Source organism: Octopus sinensis, linkage group LG7 (assembly GCF_006345805.1).
Source record: "Octopus sinensis linkage group LG7, ASM634580v1, whole genome shotgun sequence".
In the NCBI taxonomy this organism is placed as follows: Eukaryota; Metazoa; Mollusca; class Cephalopoda; order Octopoda; family Octopodidae; genus Octopus; species Octopus sinensis.
In genome coordinates, this window is record NC_043003.1 from 13,025,136 (window position 1) to 13,050,282 (window position 25,147).

The window sequence follows — 25,147 nt, forward strand, 5'->3', positions numbered from 1 at the left end:
ATGCATCAGATGAATTCTGTTGAGGCAGATTTTCTACAGCCAGATGCCCTTCCTGTTGCCAGTCCTCTCCTGTTTCCAAGCAAGGTAATATTTTCCCCCATGGTCAGACATATTTTCTATGGAAGGCTGAAAATTAACAATATTCTTTTCTACTTTGGGCACAAGGCCCGAAATTTTGGGGGAGGGGACTAGTCGATTAGATCGACCCCAGTACACAACTGGTACTGAATTTATCGACCCTGAAAGGATGAAAGGCAGAATTTGAACTCAGAACGTAAAGACAGAGGGAAAACTGCTAAGCATTTCACCCAGTATGCTAACATTTCTTATTTCTTTACTGCCCACAAGGGGCTAAATATTGAGGGGACAAACAAGGACAAAGGGATTAAGTCAATTACATTGACCCCAGTGTGTAACTGGTACTTAATTTACTGACCCCGAAAGGATGAGTGGCAAAGTCGACCTCAGCGGAATTTGAACTCAGAATGTAAAGACAGATGAAAAACTGCTAAGCATTTTGCCAGGTGTGCTAACATTTCTGCCAGCTCACCACCTTGGAAATTAACAATATTGCTACTATGATGGTGATGCTTGCTTACAACCGTCACTTTCAGTTTCCTTCTACTAAACCAATGCCTAAGTTTTCAGTTGGTTCAGCGCTGTAGTAGAAGACTCTTACCCAATGTGTTGCACAGTAAGACTGAACCCATGAAACAAACTTCATAACAAAAACTCCATGCCTGCATCTCTTTAATATTCTAGAAGACAGTTTTGGTCCAGTATTATTGAAAGATAATCTTATTCTTTATTTTCCAGTTCAGTAAGTCATGTTTAATGTAATTATAAGGTATTACAAAACCAGTTCGTTATTTGGGATAAAATATACATTCAGTTACATTTACTCATTGTTTGCTTTATATGTATTTAGTCACATTATTAATGAGAACTGGTTCCTATTTTAACTTGCTGCTGCTCATATCTTTCTTGCCAAACCCATATTCCCTGTGTGGAGGCACATGGCCTAGTGGTTAGAGCAGCGGACTCACGGTCGAGGGATCGCAAGTTCGAATCTCAGACCTGGCGATGTGTGTGTTTCTGAGCAAAACACCTAAGTTCCACGTGGCTCCAGCAGAAGGTAATGGCGAACTTCTGCTTACTCTTTTGCCACAAATTTCTCTCACTCTTTCCTCCTGCATCTTGCAGCTCACCTGCGACAGACCGGCGTCCCGTCCAGGTGGGGAACCTATATGCCAAGGAAACCGGGAAACTGGCCCTAATGAGCCAGGTATGGCTCAAAAAGAAACAAACAATAACATATTCACTGTGTTAATATAAGATCTTGGCATGCAGTTTCCACTTCTCTTGACAATATTTCTTTCTTGAGAAAAAAAAAGTTTAAAAGTTTTGTTGTACTTCCATTAGATTTCATTCTAAAATTTTACTTTGTGTTTATTTCAGCTGGCTCTTACTTACATCTTGAGTACCAAAATCTGACTGAGAAAAATGTTGCCCAGATATTTACACCAGCATTTCTGCAGATGGACAAAAGCTATTGTTTGTCTTTCTATTATTACATGTCTGGCAAGTTTGACAAAGTCTTGTATATCTATAGATATAGCAATAACACTCAGCTACAAGATGAAGAAGTTATTGCACTTGAAGGTTCTCAAGATGAAAACTGGAGACTTTTTCAGACATCATTTAAAACTGAAAGAGAAAATCGGGTAAGTAGCGCTTTCCTTCAATGAACGGGGACATCGAGTTAGATTTTATTGAAGACATGTATGATTGATAGGGTAAACTTAAAATGCTACAATTCTAGTGCATTCTGTTTGTTACTGTAATGTAAAATGTTTTATTACACACATGTGAGTGAGAACACTTTGAGATATTTTTGGTATCTAACATATGTCAGATACTGCGAGTGCTGCTTCTGATTGGTCAATCCATGGTGATGACCCGAGGTCACGGTGACAGCGCTGCTTCTGATTGGTCAATCCATGGTGATGACCCGAGGTCACGGTGACAGCGCTGCTTCTGATTGGTCAATCCATGGTGATGACCCGACATCACGGTGACGGCACTACTTTTGTCATTCATAAGTTACAACTAAACGTGAAGAATTTAGTTATTGGGTTAATAAAATATGGTCGTTTATTCGTGTGTAATAAATAAAATACCAAACTCATTCCCTATGGATACCGTATTTATTACAACTCGTGGCTTGTAAACGTATCTAACTCGCTTTCGCACGTTAGATACGTTTACAAGTCACTCGTTGTAATAAATACGGTATCCATAGGGAACTCATTTGGTATTCTCTATTTATTACAAATACAATGAAATGCATGGCTCGAGAAGGAACAAACAACAACAACATTGTAATTGCCATAGTTTCAACATACATTTTCCAGTTACCAGTTCCATTCATAAGGTATTGGTCAGGCTGAGGCTAAAGAAGAAAACACTTGTCCATGGTGACATGTAGCGGGAATCAGCCCAGACCATCATGATTCCAAAATAAGCTTCATAATCACACAACTGTGCCAGAACCCTCGTGCATGAGAGTAAAATAGAAGGAAACAGCTGTAGAGACATCAATTTGATTAAGCAGGTTATAAATGTAACAGAAAGTGTTTTAGCATAAACTAGCACTATGACCCGGTGATGCCGGGTCTAGTGCTAGTGCTTGTTGTTCTTTGCCTGGTCGCAGTAAACATTTCTCACTAAATCAAGAGCTAAGTTTCTTATCGCATTTCAGCCTGGGCCAGTTTTGTTGTTTATGAGCTAGTTGGAGCTTTTTATGAGAGTAATTAATATTCATTGGACTTTTCACACCTGGAATGACATAATCATGGAAAATTAGCAGGACTGTGTACATGCCATTAGTCGGGCAAAAAAGGAGGCAGAAGAAAGTAAAGAACAAGAAATTGGCTGCAAAATAACTTATGGGCATAAGGGGTCGGTTTATCGATTATTTTTAATGGCTTTCTGGGGTGACTGGGGAAATGAAAAAGTCTTCACGACCACCCTCAGACAGTTTTGAAAGCTCATAGAAAATGCGAGCCTTTTATGTGCAAAACTGTGGATTTGTATAAAGGACACACAGACACACAGACATTTTGCCGTTCATAGATATAGAGATGATTAGAAGACATGCAGTTTGGGTTTGTTCCCAGACAGGGTACATCTAATGCCTTCTTCCCAGTGAGACAACTGCAGGAGATGTATTGAGCTAAGAGTAATAGACATGATAACTAGCATTTGTTGACCCAGAGGAAGCTTTTCAGAAGATAGAATATTCTGTAGCCTGATTGTTACTGAGAAAACTAAGTGTAAATGAATGTATTGTGAGAGCCGTACAAACCATGTACAGAAATACTGTTAACAAGATGAGAGTTGGCAATGAGTTTAATGAGCAGGGAGGTGTGCGTCAAGGTTTGGTTCTCAGCCCTCCCCTCTTCTTAACAAAAGTTAATATCATTAATCCAGTTAATGCCCTTGTTATTTGGCATCTTGAAAATTTATTCAACTTTCTATTTCAGCTGATGTTTGAAGCTCATCTGGAAGGGCCCACAGCTGATATTTCTATCGATGATGTACAACTTAAAGAAGGCTACTGTCCAGAGTCAAATGAGATTACAAGTAAGACACATTAAGATATCCATTTTAGTAAGGAAATGTGACTCTCTCGTTTTTGTTCTACCTTGTATATAACTAGGAAGTTTCACAAAAATGCAACAACTATTCCAGTTACAATTATTTAGTTGAGTAATCAGACATGTAGTAACTGTTACTGAAGATTAACCCTGGATCTTTACCTTTTGACCGACAGATTTTAAAAATAATTTTTTGTAACTAAACACTTTCAAACTTCGGACACTGGTAGAATGTGTCATATAAAACATGTTTTACTCTTAGCATTTTTGAGAAAAACTTATATTTACAAAGCTATTTCACCTTAAAGTTATCGTATTTCGATAATTTCAACCAATCAATGACGTGTATTCAGCTGAATAAAATTACTACCGTTGTTTGTTAACAACAACTTCCTGCGGTGTATTTTTCGTTTGTCACTGTTATTTATGATAACCCTAACACTAAAACCCTAACCCTAACATCCAAACCCTAACCCTAATCCTAAAACCTTAAATCTAAAACCAGTACAAATGCATGAACAATGACTGATATATGTATATATATATATATATATATATATATATAAATTAACAATAAAATATTAGGGAATAAATCCAAACTTACAGGGAAAAATCAGATTTAGGATTGAATCCAATTTTATAGTAAAATACTATATTATATTAATTAGAGATAAAACCACTATTAGGCAAATCAAACAATGAAAAACTTAAGCCAATACATAAAATTAATTAATTTATATTATTTTAAATATATATCAAAAGTATTAAAAGTTTAATAAAAGATAATAAGTAAAATACTACGATCGTTTCATGGCTGTCCAATTCGTAATAATTCGAGTTATGGTTACAGTCAATCTTCAGGTAATTGAAATATTTATCTTAGCGAGGTTTAGCTAAGATATTTCAATTACCTAAAGATTGACTGTAAACATAACTCGAATTATTACGAATTGGACAGCCATGAAACGATCGTAGTGTTTTACTCATTATCTTTTATTAAACTTTTAATACTTTTGATATATATTTAAAATAATATAAATTAATTAATTTTATGTATTGGCTTAAGTTTTTCATTGTTTGATTTGCCTAATAGTGGTTTTATCTCTAATTTAATATAATATATATATATATATATATATATATATATTATATATATATATATATTATATATATATATATATATATATATATATATATATGTATGTATATACATACATACACACACACACATTATATGTATGTATGTATGAATATATATAAAAGTAGATAGTGTGTGTGCTTGTGTATATGTATACATAATATACATATAAATATATACATATGAAAAAATTTTTCTTACTAAATTAAATACCTGTATGTTTGTTTTTTTCTTTAGATTATGAGTCACTGGGGAATAATACAGCTCCACCAACTCAGTTACCTTTCTCTTGTGACTTTCAAGATAATATATGTGGTTTTAAGATGATGTCAGGCATTTTGAAATGGAGACAAGGTCATGGCACAAGGTCTTACTTCAACAATGGGCCCGTGGACGATCATACATTTCGAACTCGATCAGGTAAAGGTTTTCAATGAATACATTAACGAATTCATCATCATCATCATCATTTAATGTCCATTTTTCCATACTTGTAATGAGTCAGACAGAATTTGTTGAGACTGATTTTTCTACAGCTGGATACCTTTCCTGCTGCCAAAATAGCATTTTCCCATAGCTAGACATGTTTTTATTGTGTCTTGGTGATTGGCGTGTCTGGCTTTACAATCTTAAAATCACGAGTTCAACTCCTGGATAAAGCTGTGCATCGTGTTCTTGAACAGGGCATTTCACGTGGCTCCAATCTGCTCTGTTGAAAAATGAGTACCGACTGACTGCTGGTGTATGTTGCCTTCTCTCTTTCTCTTCCCAATTGTCAGAATGTGACAACTGGAGTGAGTATAAGCTAACAGGTTATACTTACCTGTAGTCTTATGGACACACACACACGCACACATTATCATCATCATCACCACCATCATCATTATCCTCATCAGCATTGTTTAACGTATGCCTTCCTTGATAGCATGAGTGGGGCAGTTTGACAGGAGCCAGGCAGGCAGGAACCTGCACCAGACTTCTGTGACTGCGTTGGTAAGATTTTCACAGCTCGATGCCCTTCCTGGCAACATTAAATGATGGCAGCTTTAAATTCCCATCACTGACTCTTCAAGAATCATATTTCAAAAGATAAACTGATGATGATGATGTTGACGACGACGACGACGACGTAAAAAATGTAGTTAGTTAAAGTTGTTTTTATTTTTTGTTTTTTTTTTCGTTTTTTGTTTTTCAGGCATTTACTTATATGCATCAGCCCCTTGGAAAAGTAAGAAAAGAGCGGCTCACTTAGTGTCTCCAGAATTCTCAGGCAAAGATCAAATTTGCGTTCAGTTTTGGTATAACATGTATGGAGAAAATATCAATAAACTCGAAGTTATTATACGGAATCAAACAGTTTGGTATGCTGCCGGTGACCAAGGATATGGTTGGAAAGTGGCCTATGTTTCCGTATTGCCAGGAGAAGATTTTAATGTAAGTAATCAGTGGAACTATGGCTTATTTTCATAGGGTCTCTAGGAGTTGCGTGAGAACTGCAAAGCTGTGTGGGAGTGAGAGATGGAGTCTGAGGGGGAGAGAGATGGTAATTTTGAGAAGGACCGAGAGAGCAATGGTGAGAGAGATGTGTGGAATGAAGCTGTCTGATAAAAGGAGGATTGAACTCTCGATGAGGATGCTGGTGTTGGAGGAATCGGTGGAATGGCAGACAAGGGCGAATGGAGTGTGGTGGTATGGGCATGTGTTGAGGTGGGACGAGGAGCATGTTCTGAAGAGGGTGCTTGATTGCAAGGTAAATGGACCAAGAATGCAAGGTAGACTGAGGAAAACGTAGAGGGGACAGGTGGAGGAAGAGATTGGGAGGCTTGGCTTGAGAAGGGAGGATGCCCAAAATAGGGCAAGATGATGAGACGGTATGAATGCAGTTGCTATGGCATTGAAGTAGATCCAGCCACCCCTGTTATCAGGGACAAAATCGGATTTATTAGGCTGGCAACTAAGTTCCTACTGTTTTTTAAAATTAAAATTTTTTAAATAGTTTAATAAAAAAAACAACTAATTAATCAATAATGTATTCACCCTTGTTGTTTACAACTTCTCCCCAACATTCAACAAGATTTTCAATACCTCATTGGTAGAAATCACCCGATTTCAACTCAAAAAACTGGTCTAACCAAGCTCTCAATTCTACATCAGTATTGAACGAAATTCCACACATAGCATTTGAAAGAGATCAAAAGAGGTGGAAATCCATTGGTGCCAAATCAGGAGAGTACAGCAGGTGTGGCAGCACTTCCCAGCCATGTGTTTGAATTGTTTCCTTGGTCATATTGGCTATATGAGGGAGGGCATTGTCGTGCAGCAGAAGAACTCCATGCTGCCAATTAGGTCTTTTCTCTTGAATAGCCGTATTGAGTCATTCCATCTGTTGAACATAGAGTTTCGCATTGACCATTTGGTTCCATGCAAGCAATTCGTAATGGATAATCCTTTCCCAGTCCAACCATATGCTATTTTCTTTAGTCAATACATGGTGATTGCTTATAAGTTTTAAGCTTATAAAAATATTACTATTATGTTTCATTTTGTAGGGATAACCCACTTTTATAAATAGATAACTTTTATGTATGGATAACCCACTTTTTCTATCGAGGGCTTATATACCCCAGTATTAGACTATTTTCACATGGTGATTGCTTATAAGCTTTAAGCTTATTAAAATATTATCATTATGTTTCATTTCACATTGCTCTAGTCCACTCAGCTGGCAAAAATGAGTAATCCTGCAACAGACCAATGTCCTGTCCAGATAGGGAATATATAAACACCATGTAAATCAGAAAACTGACCCTCTGAGTCTATATGGCTCTGGAAGGAGCTAAGAAGTGAAGCTTATCTCTTTCTTTCATACAATTTTTATTTTTATTTCTGATTCTGTGTTGTTATTTTTACCCCCTTTTCCTCCACCATGTGTTAGTTTATTATTTTTTGTTTAGTAATTAAGACTAAAGCAAGAGGCAATTCAGTTAGCAGTAACTTTTATACCCAATACATTTTCAGATTACCTTCAATGCTTGGAGCAGTCTTAGAAAGACTGGTTATATGGCTATAGATGATGTACGTCTTGAACAAGGAAACTGCACACGACCAGGTTTGGACCATCTTGTTTTAAAATAACCTTTATTAATAAATCCTTAGCATAACTACGACAGTGTTTTAATGACCAGCCCTTCTCTTCATAGCCAGTACCTGGGTAATAGCATATCCTAAGTGGTAAGAAAAGGATTATGATTTTTCTTAGGAATAAACTATTTTTACCAGTTGCATTATTTATTTTAAACACATTTTCAAATAAATCGTTGTCAAGATTAGAATATTAATTGTACATTGTATCTGATTGATATAGTTCTAAGCTGGCTTGTTCGCGTTGCCCAGTCTGCACCACGTGGAGGAGGGGTTGAGTTTTTGCAGACTTATTTAGTGTGACATTGACTTCACCAACTGGGAGGAAACGGCAAAAAACAGACCACTCTGGAAAACCACCATCCATGAGGGAACGGCGAATTTCGAGTCGAAAAGGTCTGCAGAGCTGGAGGAGAAAAGACGACAACGGAAGGAGCGCCAACAACAACCACATGCGACTCTCCCTTCTGGCACTAGATGTCCGCACTGTGACCGATCTTTTCGAGCAAGAATTGGTCTTATCAGTCACCTGCGGACTCACCAATAAATTTGCGCGAAGACCATCATCCTCGACCTTGAGGGATTGCCATAGTAGTAGTAGTATAGTCCTAAGATTAATCCTTCTCTTTAGGGCCAGAAAATATTTCAGCAGCCAACAGCTGCTATCATTCTGCAAGGCTCAAGTGAGGACTGCAATGGAGTAGTATTCCAACATCTAGGATGGTGCTACTGTTGCACATAGAAGCACTCTGGTTAACTGATATTCAATCACTTACTGACCAACTCAAGCCCCTGGCTCACTGGCATGCTGTCCCTTCTCTCTACTTTTTTCATTTCTTCTATAATTGTCTCCATTTTTCTCATCCATCCATAATTTCTTCCTGTAAATAGTCGTTATTATTCTGATTCAAATGGTAAAACACCCTGTAATTAAAAAGTATCCATATTTACATTATCTCGTTAGTTTCTATGTTCAAATTTCTAGAAGAGTGTATGTTCAAATTTCAATGAGTTTCAAAAAAAAAACTCTCTAAAACAAGTGGAAGGTTTTGTAAAACCATCACTAAGGTCCCTTGACCCAGTTGTCTTTCCATCCCTTGTCACCCTTGCTGCATCCAGCCCCCTTGATCCCATAGTAATCACTATGTCCAGCTCTTTCTCCTCAGAACATTGGCCTTCTGGAATCTTCTCCCTGAAGGTACTAACCTGTAATTGATTAAATGAAACATTTACAGTTCAAACAAAACATTATTAGCTTCAAGATCTCTGGTCCCAGGGGACCCGCACCAAACATGCACAGTGCCCCTTCTTCCAGGTTCGACAAAACAAAACAAAAAAAAGATTTTGTAAATAGAATTATTAGCTTTCACCATATATTGACTATAAAACATATTCTGATATTAGGGTGTATAAGCCCCTAATTGGAATAAAAAGATCATTAGTACACATGGGAATTAGTCGTACTAATGCCCATTTTTTTCTGTTACAGAGGCTTATATGCCTTAGTATTAGGTTATTTTCTATAGTCAATATAAAATGAAAGATTACAAAATTTCAGTTACCAGTCTTTCCTAATCTAAATTCACACATATTTACAAAACAAATATATAAACTGTAATTAAATTTATAGGTGTAGGAGGGGCTGTGTGGTAAGTAGCTTGCTTATGAACCACATGATTCTAGGTTTAGTCCCACTGTGTGGCACCTTGGGCAAGTGTCTTCTACTATAGCCTTGGGCTGACCAAAGCCTTGTGAGTGGATTTGGTAGACGGAAACTGAAAGAAGCCCGTCATATATATGCATATATGTATGTGTGTGTGGATATGTTTGTGTGTGTTCGTCCCCCCCCCCCAACACCGCTTGACAACCTGTGCTGGTGTGTTTACATCCCCATAACTTAGCAGTTCAGCAAACGAGATTGATAGAATAACTACTAGGCTTACAAAGAATAAGTCCTGAGGTCGATTTGCTCGACTAAAGGCGGTGCTCCAGCATGGCCATAGTCACATGACTGAAACAAGTAAAAGAGTAAAAAAAAGAGTATATATTATATATTAAATATAAATTTTTAAAATATATAAACCGTAATTAAACTTTTAATTTAATTAATCCAATACATTGAACTACATTGGCATTACTTCAAACAATAAAAACTAGTATTATGTTTTGTGCATGTCGTTCTTAAAACATATTTCTCAAATTAAAATTGGAACTAATCATAATAATGATTTTGATTTTCTTTCTTTCAAACACATTAAAAGACATCTGCACTTTCGAAGGAGCTATGTGTTCTTGGACTAACTCCAAGCGGGATAGTCTTGACTGGGTTGAAACAAAAGGTTCTAAGACCCGCAGAATTGGGCCAAGTTCAGATCATACAGTTGGGACAACAAAAGGTAATATAATTGTTCTTTCTCTTCCTTCTCATAACTAAAAGGCCACTTCTATGAATATTTTCACAATAATTTTAAAACCACAGTCCCATATTTAAGAGATGAGGAATTACGTACATTATTTACATTATTTACATTCGACGGATATTTGTCCTCATCTTGTTTGTTGTTAATACAATATTTCGGCTGATATACTCTCCAGCCTTCTTCAGGTGTCTTGGGGGAAATTTCGAACCTGGGTTCTCATTCCTAAGGTAGTTTTCTATGTTATTATTATTATTATTATTATTATTATTATTATTATTATTGTTCAGGTCACTGCTTGGAATCGAACTCGGAATCTTGGGGTTAGTAGCCCACACTCTTAACCACTATGCCATATTTAATAATATTGACAATAATAATAATAACATCGAAACTCCAAAGAATCCCTCTCAACACATGGCTATGATGCTCCCCCACTACTTCTGCTCGTGGTCAGAGATGCACACATTGTCAGCCACTCAGGGACATGCTCAACTGGTTATGGTCAAACAACTGACAAGCAAATCTGTGGTATTGAGCAGAATATTTGCTGTAGCCCATCTTTTATACCAAGACAAAACAATGTACATGATAACACTTCCAATCAGTTAAGCTCGGAAGCCACAAGAGCCACTGCCTGGTACTGCATCAGGGCATTTATTATTATTATTAAGGTGGTTAGTTGACAAAATCATTTTTATACTGGACAAAATGCTAAGTAACATTTCTTCCGGTTTTGAGTTCCGATTCTACCAAGGTCAGTTTTACCTTTCGTCCTTTAGAGGTCAATAAAAGAAGTACCAGTTGGGCACTGGAGTTGATGCAATTGTCTTACCCACCTCAGCCAAAAGTGCTAGCCTTGTGCCAAAATTTGAAACCATAATTGTTACTACTACCACTACTACTACTACTGATGTGGTGAGCTGGCAGAACCATTAGAACACCAGGCAAAATACTCAGTGGCATTCCACCAATCTTTACATTCTGAGTTCAAATTCTGCCAAGGTCCATTCGACTTTTATCCTCTCAATCAGTGAAATATGTACTAGTTGGGGGTCAATGTAATCAACTTACCCCTTCTTCTAAAATTGCTGGCCTTGTAACAAAATTTGAAACCATTATTTCTACTACTACAACTGCTACTGCTGTTGTTGTTGTTGTTGTTGTTGTTGTTAAGCAACAAGACAGGTAAGGGTGATTAGGTGATGGTCTAGGGCTTAGGAGCGGGAGACCCCAGACATTGAAAAAAAAAAAACTTTGGTCATCTTGTAGTCGAAGGCTCTTCATTGACGCCCGACACCACTGGGAGGTGGCCCTTGAAGTTGCTGGAAATGGAGATCTCCAGGTCCAAATTCTTGAACGACTGCTACTGCTGCTGCTATTATTATTATTATTTTTTTTTTACTTTTTTTAGGGACATACCTGTTTCTCGATGCCAGCAAGTCCAAAGCAGAAGACACCCGAGCTTTGTTAACCAGTGAATCTTTCTCAATGAGAGTGAAGACAAAATGTTTACAGTTCTTTTACCATATGAAAGGAAACGTTGGTCAACTGACAGTGTACAAAGAAAACGAAGATCATAAAACAGAGCTTCTTTGGACCCTTGTTGGAGACCAAGGGCCCGTATGGCATTATGCCTCCATTGAAATTCGACCCCAACCAAATAATTTTTATGTAAATAAATCTTTTATTTCAAATCACCTAATGTCATATACTTTGGTATATCTGTCTGTCTGTCTGTATTCACACACATGCACATGTATATATGTGGTTATATGTGTTTATAGTGGTGGTGCAATGCTCCAGTGGTTAGGGCAGCGAACTTGCAGTCGGAAGATCGTGGTTTCGATTCCCAGACCGAGCGTTGTGTGTTTATTGAGCGAAAACACCTAAAGCTCCACGACGCTCCAGAAGTGGGGTGGTGGCCACCCCTGTTGTACTCTCTCGCCCCAACTTTCTCTCACTCTTTCTTCCTGTTTCTTGAGTAATGCTGCGATGGACTGGTGTCCTGTCCAGCTGAGGGGAACACATACACCATAGAAACCGGGAAACTGGGCCCATGAGCCTGGCTAGGTTTGAAAAGGGCGCATAAATATATAAAAAAATATGTGTTTATACAGTATATGTGTGTGTATATTGCAAGGGTGTGTGGCTTAGTGGTTAGCATATGTGACTCATGATCATAAGATCGTGAGTTCAATTCCAGGTGGCACATTGTATCTTTGAGCAAGATACTTGATTTTATGTCATTCCAGTTCACTCAGATAGACAGACAGACAGACAGACCTATCTAAGTGTATGTGTGTGTGTGTGTGTTTGCCAACTAACTACTGCTTGATAACTGGTGTTGGTTTGTTTATGTCTCTGCAACTTAGGGGTTAGGCAAAAGAAACCAATAGAATAAGTACCAAACTGGAAAAAGAAATAAAAATCATAAGTGCTTGGGTCAAAACCCTTTGAGGTGGTGCCCCATCATAGCTTCTGTCCAATGGATCAAAACAAGAAAAGGATAAAAAAAATAACAAAAGCTATTTCTAAAAATCAAAAACAAATGAAAGACTTTTGGTATCTAATTACTTTGGGTTTTTTTTTTACAGTTGGTTGTTGAAGGAATCGTTGGTCTGAATAACACAGGTGGAATTGCAATTGATGATTTTGCTATGACTAGCATAAAATGTAAAAGTAAGTTTTGTCTTTTATTTCATATTTCAGGGGGTTTTCTTTTTTTCTTTCACCTAGTTTGTTTTATTGTGTATTTTTATTGGTTAAGTTAAGTTCATGGTAACACCACCTAGCTGATACACGCCTCCAAACTAGCCTTGGAGAGGAACATTGGCAACCTACTTATAAAAGAAGCTCTGCTGATCCACTGCTTCAACCCCAAAATTAACCTTCAGTGCATTGATGACTTCTCAACAAAACCTTTCCCAATTGAGCATGAGTTCTCCAGCTGCCTTGCTACTTTTGTCCAACCAGCTCTTGAAATTGCTCTTTTATTGTTCTTTTTCTGCTTCTTGATCACCTACCCTTTACTCTTTCTCCCATGATAATGTTTTCCAAACTTCTACGTCATCAGATATGGCCATAATAGATAAGCTTTTGTTTTTTTCACAATGTTTAGAAGTTGTCGTCTTTCACTTTTGTTATGTCGCACGTTTGGATGCCTCTACAACTCAAAACTGCTCTCTACTCTACTCAACGGTTCTCTCATCTACTACTCTGCTCTGTGCTCCTCTGACTGCTACTCTAATGACGTCTAGACTTCTCCCTCTATATCTACATATTGGGCTAGCCTACTTCATCATCTGGGGCGTCCACACAACAACTTTCTTATAGTATCCCCAATTGAATTATTCAATGATCCTTGTAAGAAACCCGTATCATTCTCCTATACACTCACATTTCAAGAACATTGATTAGATTTTCTTCAAATCTGTCCAGAGTCCATGCTTCATGACCACAAATTCTTATTGACCAAATGAGCACTCACACTAGCCTTGTCTTTAAGTGTAGCTGTCATAATAAAATTGGAAACATGACTATGGGAGGAGGCAGTACATTTGTGGGCCAGTGGTTAGAGTACACTTTAGAGTATATCAGTGACTCATTGATGCATTTTACTGTTTTTATTTACAGCAACTCCTTCAAAAGCAAATTTACAGAAACCTCTTGTCAAGACTACAAGGAAAAGCATAACACCAAGTCATGCAACAATTGAACCAGGAAGTAAGTATAAGATACAACAGTTTATTCAGTGAAACCCCTACATACATACATACATACATACATACATACGTACATACATACATACATACATACCCCACATCCCAACATCATCACACCACACACCACTACACCATACACCACCATACCATAGATAGCTCTTTTATTTTAATAACAGTCAATCACACAGTAATTTCCCTTTGTTTAATGGTCATTTTCATAGCATTTTTACGATGGCCGGATAACTGAAGAGATGGCAGCGTGGTCTTCCACCGTGACATCCAAAACTCAGAGATTTATCATGGCTACTGAATAATTGTCACATATTATATATATATATATATACAGGGTGTCCCCAAAAGATGTATACACACCTTAAATAATTGTAAATTTGTTATTCTTTGTAAGCCTAGTACTTATTCTATCGTTCTCTTTTGCCGAACCACTATGTGTATACATTTTTTTGGGACACCCTGTATATATATTCTGACTGACTTCAGTGTTTGCTTACAAATATATATATATATAAGCAAAAATGCCTACCCTCCATTCTCATCTGGTGAAGCTGATCTTGACCAGATTGTGTCAATCGTTCATTGGGTATTTTATAATGTTTCTGTAAGCAGGAGTTCCTTGATAAAAAGAAATTCTGAATCAAATTGTTAATAGAAATCTTTCAACACAAGTTACACCGAGGCCTTGCTTTTCCTCATTAAAACTATGTTAAAACTACATTCATTGGAAAAATTTGGATAAGGAGTTATCCAGGTCTTCATGCCTTATTTACAAGCAAATGCTAATGTGTTACTGAATTTTAACTAATTACTTAATAATTCTTTAAATTATGTTTTGTCTGGGGTGAGTCATTTTTTTTTGTGCCTTATATTGTAACACACTCACCGGTAAAATTAAAAAAAAAAAAGAAATAAAAAAGAAATAAGTGGAAATTTTACCGGTGGGTGTGCTACAATATAAGGCACAAAAAAAATGACTCTCCCCAGACACAACAGAATATGCTTCAACACACAAACTCATATAAAGAATCTTGCAGACCAAATCCAAAAACGAAATTTTTTTAATATCTTAGTTTTAACAACATCTTAAACTTTTCTTTATCACAGAGGTTGTTATGAATTGTAATTTTCTCAACAATACTTGTAAATGGATTCAAGGACATGATGATACTTCTGACTGGATTCGGACTCAAAGCAAGAATTTTGGTGGTCAAGGACCAATTGCTGATCACACAAGTGGTAAGTAATGTTAAATTAATATCGATGGAATTAACTTTTGAACTGAAGACAACACATAAGTTGCATAACCTTCAAGCAAAAGATATCCTTTTTTATTGCTTTAGGGGGAAAGCAGTGCCCATAACCATTTCAGTCGATAAATTAAGTACCAGTTGCATACTGGGGTCGATCTAATCGATGTTTCCATTCTGAATTTCCAGATTAATTTTTAATCTTTAATTTGTTGTCTTTGTGCAGCCAATGGTTTCTATATGAACTTACCATCCAATGTTGGTCAAACCGCTCATCTTCACAGTCAAATCATTACACCTGTCGCAGGGCACCCGATGTGCTTATCATTCTGGTATTATATGTATGGTCCAAATATTGAAACATTTAAGGTGTATATTACGAAAAGCAACTTGAAAGAGAAAGCACCGCACTGGGTGAGAGTAGGCACCCAGGGAAATCAGTGGCAACAGGGGAAATTATTGATATTACAAACACGGCCCTTTAAGGTAAGTGGTCCTGATTTTACTTACGTGATTAACAAATTAAACATATTAAATAAAGAAATTTTTACCAGGTGGATCACATATTTTTTACTGCATTATGGTTTAATTTAACATATCAATCCTTACTACATTATAATTATCCAACTATTTAATATTACTCAACTGTTTAATACTATCATAATCATTATCATCATCATCATTATTGTTTAATGAATCAGACAGAAGTGATGATGATGATGATGCTGATGACGATGATGATTGTGACGACAATGACAATAATCACGAGGATGATGATGACAAAGACGATGACAATGATGAGAACAACAACAACAACAATGATGAGGGCAATGATAATGAGGATGATGACAAAGATGATGATGATGATGACAACGACAACGATAATGTTACGGTGATGGTGATGACAATGATGATAAGGATGATGATAGTAGTGAGGGGGATGATGAGGATGATGATGATGATGATGACAGTGACGATGGCAATGATGATGATGATGATGATGATGACACTGACAATGATGATGACAACGACGACGATGATAATGATGATGACAATGAGAATGAGGACAATGCCGATAGCAATGATGACGATGACGACAATGACGACGATGAGGATTAGCATGTTTATGGTTTAAAATTTTAGACTGTCTCATGTTGCACTGTAAGACATTTTTTACTGCTTATTAATTCCAGATTACCTTTGAAGGGAAAGTGAAACAATCAACATTCGGTAATATCGCAATTGATGACATTCTTCTCATTCATGGCACCTGTAATGGTAAGTCTAAATGATCTTGTCTCTTCTAATTGCACACAAACGTTCATTGTTGATCAAGTAACAAAACCTTTAACAATAATCCTGACAAAAGCATGGCACTAACACTTTAGTTTTTAGGGAGAAGACAAGAAAGATAATGCTATCAGTTATTTGCTTTGATCGTTGGACTGTGGCCATACTGGAGCACTGGCTTCTATGGTTTTGTAGAATGACTTGATCTCGGTACTTGTTTTTGAAGCCTGGGATTTATTTTGTCGGTCTCTTTTGCCAAACAGCTAAGTTATGTGGATGCAGCCACTACCTCCTCCAGGCACTTGATGTAGGCCTCCATGCTGAGTCTGAGGCCATGTGGGAAGATGAATGGAGGCATAACATCGCCATAACTTGTGCTCACTCCAAACACCATGATGTTGACTGGATGTTTGATTTTTATCACTCTTGGTACATGTTTTGGGGACACAGCAAGCCAATGTTTGTCCTGTGTGTTCACCAACTGATCCTGGCAGAAATTTTTCTTGTCTGAGAAAAACTAAAGCATGCTTGAGTTTGTTCAAAAGCTTCATAGTGTGGTCTTTCCTCTTGTCCTTGATGGCTTGGGATCAAAGCTATCCCTTTCTCATCTTGTATAAGGAATACCGAATATCTTCATGCACTACTTGCATGATAAGAAACTCACGCACTCACCTGCCCCTAGCAATGAACCTGATTGACTTGGAGGGATTGTTGTGAATCATGGCCTGGATCTCACCAAAAAATTCAGGAGTTCTTCTCTTATCAGAGTGAGTTTTCCGAGCTGCCAGTTATTCATAATCACCATTAGCCTCATCTGACTCTTTCCAAATCCTCTGCACTATCCTCAGATTGATATCCAAACACTCTGAAATGTTTATATTGGAGCTTCTGGCTCAAATGCCAAGCAGTACAGCATGTTGTTTCCAAATTTCTTATTTCTTTATTGCCCACAGGGGACAAAGCATAGATAGGACAAACAAAGACAGACAAAGGGATTAAGTATATTACATTGACCCCATTGCATAACTGGTACTTAATTTATTGACCCCAAAAGGATGAAAGGCAAAGTCAACCTCGGTGGAATTTGAACTCAGAATGTAATGGCAGACAAAATAGCGCAAAGCATTTCGCCAGGCATGCTAATGTTTCTGCCAGCTTGCCACCTTTTCCAAATTTCTGGCTGAGTGAATTGCATCACAGTGCTGCTTTTCTCACAGACGGTGCCCAACTGACCCTACTATACTGTGTAGCTGGCAAATTCAAAAGCAATATGCATGTGCCAACAGTCTGATTTGGCATAGTTTCTATGGCTTGATGCCCTTCCTAATGCCAACCACTCTGAGAGTGTGATGGGTGCTTTTACATGCCACTAACATGGGTGCCAGTTGCATGACGCCAGTATCTTCCAAGACTGATTTCACTTGGCTTGATGAGTCTTCTCAAGCATGGCATATTGTCAACGGTCTCAATCATTTGTCTTTGCATTTGGAAATTTTGATTTGCAACTCACCGTCAATGATTTTATAAACCTGACAACGTTTTGTAACAGTGGTTTTTTTTTTTATTAAATGTCTATTTAATTAATTCCTTTAAGGTAATCATTATCCCTCTTTTACTTGCTTCATTCATTTTGACTGCGGCCATGCTGGAGCACCGTCTTTAGTCGAGCAAATCGACCCCAGGACTTATTCTTTGTAAGCCTAGTACTTATTCTATCGGTCTGTTTTGCCGAACCGCTAAGCTACGGGGACATAAATACACCAGCATCGGTTGTCAAGCAATGTTGGGGGGACAAACACAGACACACAAACATATACACACACATACATATATATATATATATATATATATATATATATATATATATGTACGACAGGCTTCTTTCAGTTTCCGCCTACCGAATCCACTCACAAGGCTTTGGTCAGCCTGAGGCTATAGTAGAAGACACTTGCCCAAGGTGCCATGCAGTGGGACTGAACCCAGAACCATGTGGTTCGTAAGCAAGCTACTTACCACAAAGCCACTCTTACGTCTATCTGTTTAATTTATTTTTGGTTTTATTTTCATTCCTTATTTGTTTTTTGGGGGTTTTTTTTTCACATTTACTGATTCCTTTTTATCATTTGCAGAACTCACAACCAGGAAACCTGATATATCTGTTCCTCTTGCACAGCGGAGTTGTAATTTTGAAGCTAACGACATATGCGGTTTCTCAGTTGAAAACACAACAGATTTCCGCTGGAGTCAACATTCTGGTAGCACAGATACCTTAGGAACCGGACCAACAAACGATCATACATTAGAATCATCTTCAGGTAAGATGCTCTTTTGAGAAAACTACAAACAACTGATTGTTCTGTGGAGTCATCTGCTTTCATTCATAACTTCCATCCATCCATCCATTTTCTTCATCCACCATTCTTGGGAGGTTCATGAGAGTAAAGTCCTCGGAAGCAACCATAATTAGACTTTCCAGCTGGATTCCCAAGCACAATCTGGTTAGACTATAGGTATTATCCAACTACCTGGTCTTTAGTCTCTCCTCAGGTCTCCTGCCAGTTGTGGATCAGCTTCATGGATTCCTCTTGTGGTTCTTTCCTGTGGCATTCTTCCGTTGCATCAACAGTAAACACTAAAGTTTTTCCTAAAATCCAGGGTTTTTATAACTGCTCAACTTGACTTTAAAGAATCAAAATCACATACAAATATTCTATAGCCATTTTACTTCTAATCACATGTCCACAGTAATGGAACTGTGAAGCCGTGGCTTCCCTACATTTTCATTTAACATAAGATTGCAACAGCTAAAATTTATAAGATACCTTCTCAAGACATCATAGTTCAACATCAGTTCAGAAACTTAATTGACCCATCAAGATATTATCAGTTATTTTTTCCTATCATAATTTTAAATCCAGCTACAGTTGGATTTGACATTAAATAATGATGGTGATGACGATGATGAAGATGACGAGGTTGATGATGATGACAATGATGACAATGATGATGATGATGATGATGAGGAGGAGGAGGAGGAGGAGGATGGTGGTGGTGGTGGTGGTGGTGGCTGTGGTGGTGGTAGTGGTGGTGGTGATGATGATGACAACGACAACAATGATGACGATGGTGATGATGAGGAGGAGGATGGTGGTGGTGGTGGTGGTGGCGATGATGATGATGGTGGTGGTAGTGGTGGTGATGATGATGATGATGAAAATGATGAGGACGACAACAACAATGATGATGATGATGAGTTGGGAGGAGGAGGAGGGTTTAGTTTTTTAAGTCATAATTTTGGAAAATGAAATAGTGATTTACTCTTTTACTCTTTTACTTGTTTCAGTCATTTAACTGCGGTCATGCTGGAGCACCGCCTTTAGTCGAGCAAATCGACTCCAGGACTTATTCTTTGTAAGCCTAGTACTTATTCTATCGGTCTCTTTTGCCGAACCGCTAAGTTACGGGGATGTAAACACACCAGCATCGGTTGTCAAGCGATGTTGGGGGGACAAATACAGACACACAAACACATATATATACCTATACATACATACGACGGGCTTCTTTCAGTTTCTGTCTACCAAATCCACTCACAAGGATTTGGTCGGCCCGAGACTATAGTAGAAGACACTTGCCCAAGGTGCCACACAGTGGGACTGAACACAAAACCATGTGGTTGGTAAACCAGCTACTTACCACACAGCCACTCCTCCGCTAAATAAAATACTAATTTTTTTTGTGTGTTGTTTTTCTTTTTTCCTTTTGGTCACTCACAAAACCTCTTCTTTGTATGAAAAATGTATACATAACCTACCCCTTCTATTTACTGTCTGTTTTTCAACTCCTGCATACAAATCCCATATCCTCATAACTACTGGGCTCATTGCATTTGTTGCACCAAGCCAATACAAGCTTCAAGGACTTGAAAGTGGGACTGGCTCTGCACAAATCATTCCCACTATAATGATATTCACTGAGCAGGTTGTCAAGCAACCAAGACGCCAGCAGTGACACCATCACAGTTTTTCTGTTGGTTCAGTGGTAATAGGGAAAGAGAGAGAGAGAGGGAGAGCCATATTAAATAATTAGACTTATCCTGTCTCTGCTGCTTTCAGTTTATCTGCATCTGGCTGATCTCTCATTCATTGAAGTGATGACAGAGTTCACACACATACATGCACACACATATACATACATATAAATATATATGTGTAATTAATAAAAAAAAAACAAAGAAAAACACAAGAAAAAAACAACAACACAAGGACATGGTACATGCAAAGTATTAACAGATGCTCAGAGAAGGAAAGAAAGGGTGTTTTACGTTTCGAGCAAAGCTCTTTTTCAGAAACAGGAGACAGAAGAAAGTCCAAGAGAAAATGAAGATGGAGGGAAAAAATCGCCAACAATCCACAATATATATATATATATCACACACAGCTCTCTTAATTAAAAAGACATGTTCATCAATGTAATCCACCTCATCATTGTCATCATGTCTACTTTTCCATGCATGATTGATTCGAAGCAATATAAATAAATAAGCCTTACAGTCAACAGATTGATCTGAATGTTAAGAGGTTAATGTTTACTCACAAGCAGCTTTTTTTTCTTCTCTTTGAAAGGTCATTATATGTATGTGAGTGCAATGGACGGAAACGTAACAACGAAATCATCTCTGATAAGTCCATTTTACAAAAACACCGACAGCGTTTGCCTACAGTTTTATTACCACATGTATGGAGATGGAATCGGTACTCTGAACATTTACACAAAGGTTAGTTATACGCTTTTAAATTCTGCCAGTGTACAACAAATATACAAGTTCAAATGAAGTTGAGAGGAAAAATGGTTGAGTGGTTAAGAAGCTTCCTTTGCAACTGTATGGTTGCAGGTTCAATTCTATTGTCCTGGATTTTGGGTGAGTGTCTTCTTCTATAACCCTAGGCCAACAAATGCCTGGTGAATGAATCTAGTAGATGGAGATTGTGTGGTGCATGTTGTGTGTATATATATATATATATATATTATATATATATATAGATACAGTGTACATTTAAACACATAAGAGGTATCCGTCATAGGATTCCTTTCACGCTAGAAGGACCAGCTAAAGTCCAAACCCCTATTAGGGATAAAACTTCGAAGGGAACGAAAAATAAAAACATTTACCATCTATCTCCTGGACCATGGTTTCTGACTTTTTTAACAAATAAAATCATATACATTTATATAAAAGAAAAATGGAAAATGGAGGCAAACGCCCAAGATGTTATTTAAATCATTTATATCACCATATCCCCGAAGTCAGTGATATGGTGATATAAATTGTTTAAATAACATCTTGGGCGTTTGCCTCCATTTTCCATTTTTCTTATGTTCTCCAAAACATGTTCCACATCTTCCTGGAATTAACTCCCACACAAGTGTGATTACTAATTCCTAAGACACTTATGTGACATCTGGCAACCTTGTAACTGTTCTTCTGAATCTTTCCTTGTAAATTGAGCATTCATATATATATATATATATATATGCTTGTTTTTCCGTTTTCGTTTCTCGTTGAGTTCTACATCTAGTTGTGGTGTCCTGTACTTACGTATATATTTATATATGCATGTATATGTACATGTAGATGTAGGTACGTACATATATGTTTGTATGTATGCATATATTTTATTTATTACACTATTGTTTGACAGCGCCCTCGCGTCGATTCGATTCGATTCGTTTGTTTCGTTCCGTTCTTCTTCTTCTCCAAGTACTGTTTTATATATATATATATATATATATATATATACATATATGAGGAGGTGCTGAAAAATTCCTGGCTTTGGATAAAAGAAAATACAGGAGGATCAGTTAATTATGATTTTATTGAACATATTCTCCTCTCATATTCACATACTTATTGCAGTGGTCCTTCAGTTTTTCTAAGCCCTATAAAAAAAACTCAGAAGGTTGGTCCTCCAACCAGGCCTTTTGCAACACCCTTAAAACCAGGAACTTTTCAGCACCTCCTCATATGTGGAGGTATGTGTGTGTGTGTGTGTGTCTTGGTGTATGTATATGTATTTTTGTATTTGTGTTTGTCTCTGCTTACTGCTTGGCAACCAGTACTGGTTTGTTTACATTCCCATAATTTAGCAGTTCAGCAAAAGTAACAGATTAAATAACTACCAGATTTACAAAACATATAAGTTTTGGGGTTGGTTTATTTATCTAAGCCCCCCATCCAATGTTATATGCTCCAGTGTGGCTGCAATCCAATGATTAAAACAAACAAGAGGTAAAAAATAACATGTGATGGAATTAAAAGAAATATATTCATCTGTCTTTTACAGGTTGGCAATACTATGGACAGAATTTACCATATTTCTGGAAACCAAGCTAATAAATGGCAAGTGGATACAGCAACAATTGATATTGCAAAGACATCGAAAAATCTTTACAGAGTAAGTTAAGACTTTCTTACATTTCCATTTATTTTTATTCCACAGCTAGACTTCCATATGGCTTTGTGGTTAAGAAGTTCACTTCCCAACTGCATGGTTTCAGGTTCAATCCCAGTGTGTGGTACCAAGGACAAATAATAATCATCATCATTTAACGTCTGTTTTTCCAAGCTGGCATGGATTGGACGGTTTGACCGAGAACTGGCAAGCTAGATGGCTGCACCAGGCTTCAATCTGATCAGGCAAGGTTTCTACAGGTGGAGGCGCAATGGCCCAGTGGTTTGGGCAGCAAACTCACGGTCAGAGGATCATGATTTCGATTCCCAGACTGGGCGTTGAATGTTTATTGAGCGAAAACACCTAAAAGCTCCACGAGGTTCCGACAGGAGGTGGTGGCCACCCCTATTGTACTCTTTCACCCCAACTTTCTCTTACTCTCTCTTCCTGTTTCTTGAGTAATGCTGCGATGGACTGGTATCCCGTCCAGCTTGGAGGAGCACATATGCCACAGAAACCGGGAAACTGGGTCCATGAGCCTGGCTAGGCTTGAAAAGGGTACATAAATAAACAGAAAAGGTTTCTACAGCTGGACGCTCTTCCTAATGCCTACCACTCCAAGAGTGTGGTGGGTGATTTTTATGTGTCAACAGCATGGAAGCCAGTCAAGCAACACTGGCATCGACCACATTCAGTTCTTTTTCACAATATTTTTCAATCGGATATGTATCCAGCACTGATGATCAGGGATTAAATAAAATACAGAGGGATAGATTTTTATGATTTGACCCCCCCCCCCCCACACACACACTTATTTTTTTTAGATGTGGGGTCAAAGTACTTAAAAGAAAGCAAAGGGGCAATATAATCGCTGTCCATAATATTTTGAGTAAAATTCAATGCTCTGCTATTCATTTAGGAGAAATAAGAAATACATATCAAATTCGTTAAGGGTTGTGTGGTAAGAAGCTTGCTTTTTGACCACATGGTTCTGGGTTCAGTTCCACTGCATGGCCCCTTGGACAAGTGTCTTCCACTATAGCCTTGGCCCAACCAAAGCCTTGTGAGTGGGTTTGATAGATGGAAACTGAAAGAAGCCCGTTGTATGTGTGTGTGTGTGTGTGTGTGTGTGTGTGTGTTTGTGTGTGTGTCTGTGTCTGTGTGTCTGTGTTTGTCCCCCCAACATCCCTTGACAACCAATATTGGTGTGTTTACATCCCCGTAATTTGGATTTCTAAAGAAGTGAAAAGTCAAAACTAAAACAAACAAAAAATGAAATTACAATCATAAATATAAGTATACATTAAATTACTAATTTCTAATTAGTTATACCATAAATATATATATATAAAACTATAGTTGTGTGAGTGTCTGTCCCCTTCGATTTAGATTCCTAACTACTCCCACATTTTGCGGTGCAGTTTAACCAACTTATAGTCGTGATTCATATCGAACCCTTCTGGGTATTAGCGCGCGTCTACGATGAGTCTACGATTTTAAAAATAATTTACCATCATTTTTTTCCATTTTCATGCATATTTTTTTAAAGGGAAGTAACTCTCTAAAAATGTCTACGTTGAGTCAACGATTTAAAAAAAAATTTACCATCATATTTTTTCCATTTTTAATGCATTTTTTTGCTATTTTTTGGCTATAACTCTCTAAAAATGCTGTATAGTTATTTCCCTTACAAACCCGAGCAACGCCGGGCGATACTGCTAGTTATAAATAAAATTTAATTTGTTTCAGGTGATATTTGAAGCTGTGAAAGGACCAAATAAGCGAGGTGATATTGCTCTTGATGACATCTCATTTACCTTGGGAGCTTGTTCAGTGAAAGGTAGTAATATCTTCATTTAATTCTTAATTGTAATGGGCCTTTGACCTCTTAGCAATTCTACATAATGTTGAATTTTAATTGAAGAAATAATAATGATTTCAAATTTTGGCACAAGTCTAGAAAGAATTTTAGCGAGAAGAGCAAGTTGAGAACATTTACTCCAGTGTTTGCCTGATTCTTTATTTCATTGACTCTGAAAGGATGAAGGGCAAAGTCGACCTTG

The 25,147-nt window shown here is 37.5% G+C and overlaps 1 protein-coding gene across 3 annotated transcripts in view; it reads left to right on the forward strand.

The window, feature by feature from the left end:
• Positions 1-25,147, forward strand: part of LOC115213822 (MAM and LDL-receptor class A domain-containing protein 1-like) — a 382,250-nt gene that overhangs the window by 18,602 nt on the left and 338,501 nt on the right. For all 3 annotated transcript variants that reach the window (XM_036504533.1, XM_029782714.2, XM_036504532.1), the window contains exons 3-18: positions 1,459-1,724; positions 3,546-3,645; positions 5,035-5,217; positions 5,993-6,231; positions 7,816-7,906; positions 10,200-10,334; positions 11,770-12,029; positions 12,953-13,037; positions 13,992-14,081; positions 15,200-15,331; positions 15,569-15,828; positions 16,536-16,620; positions 18,762-18,947; positions 21,258-21,409; positions 22,977-23,087; positions 24,834-24,924. In XM_036504533.1, the coding sequence (XP_036360426.1) occupies positions 1,459-1,724; positions 3,546-3,645; positions 5,035-5,217; positions 5,993-6,231; positions 7,816-7,906; positions 10,200-10,334; positions 11,770-12,029; positions 12,953-13,037; positions 13,992-14,081; positions 15,200-15,331; positions 15,569-15,828; positions 16,536-16,620; positions 18,762-18,947; positions 21,258-21,409; positions 22,977-23,087; positions 24,834-24,924 (2,466 nt within the window). The remainder of the gene's footprint in view (positions 1-1,458; positions 1,725-3,545; positions 3,646-5,034; positions 5,218-5,992; positions 6,232-7,815; positions 7,907-10,199; positions 10,335-11,769; positions 12,030-12,952; positions 13,038-13,991; positions 14,082-15,199; positions 15,332-15,568; positions 15,829-16,535; positions 16,621-18,761; positions 18,948-21,257; positions 21,410-22,976; positions 23,088-24,833; positions 24,925-25,147) is intronic.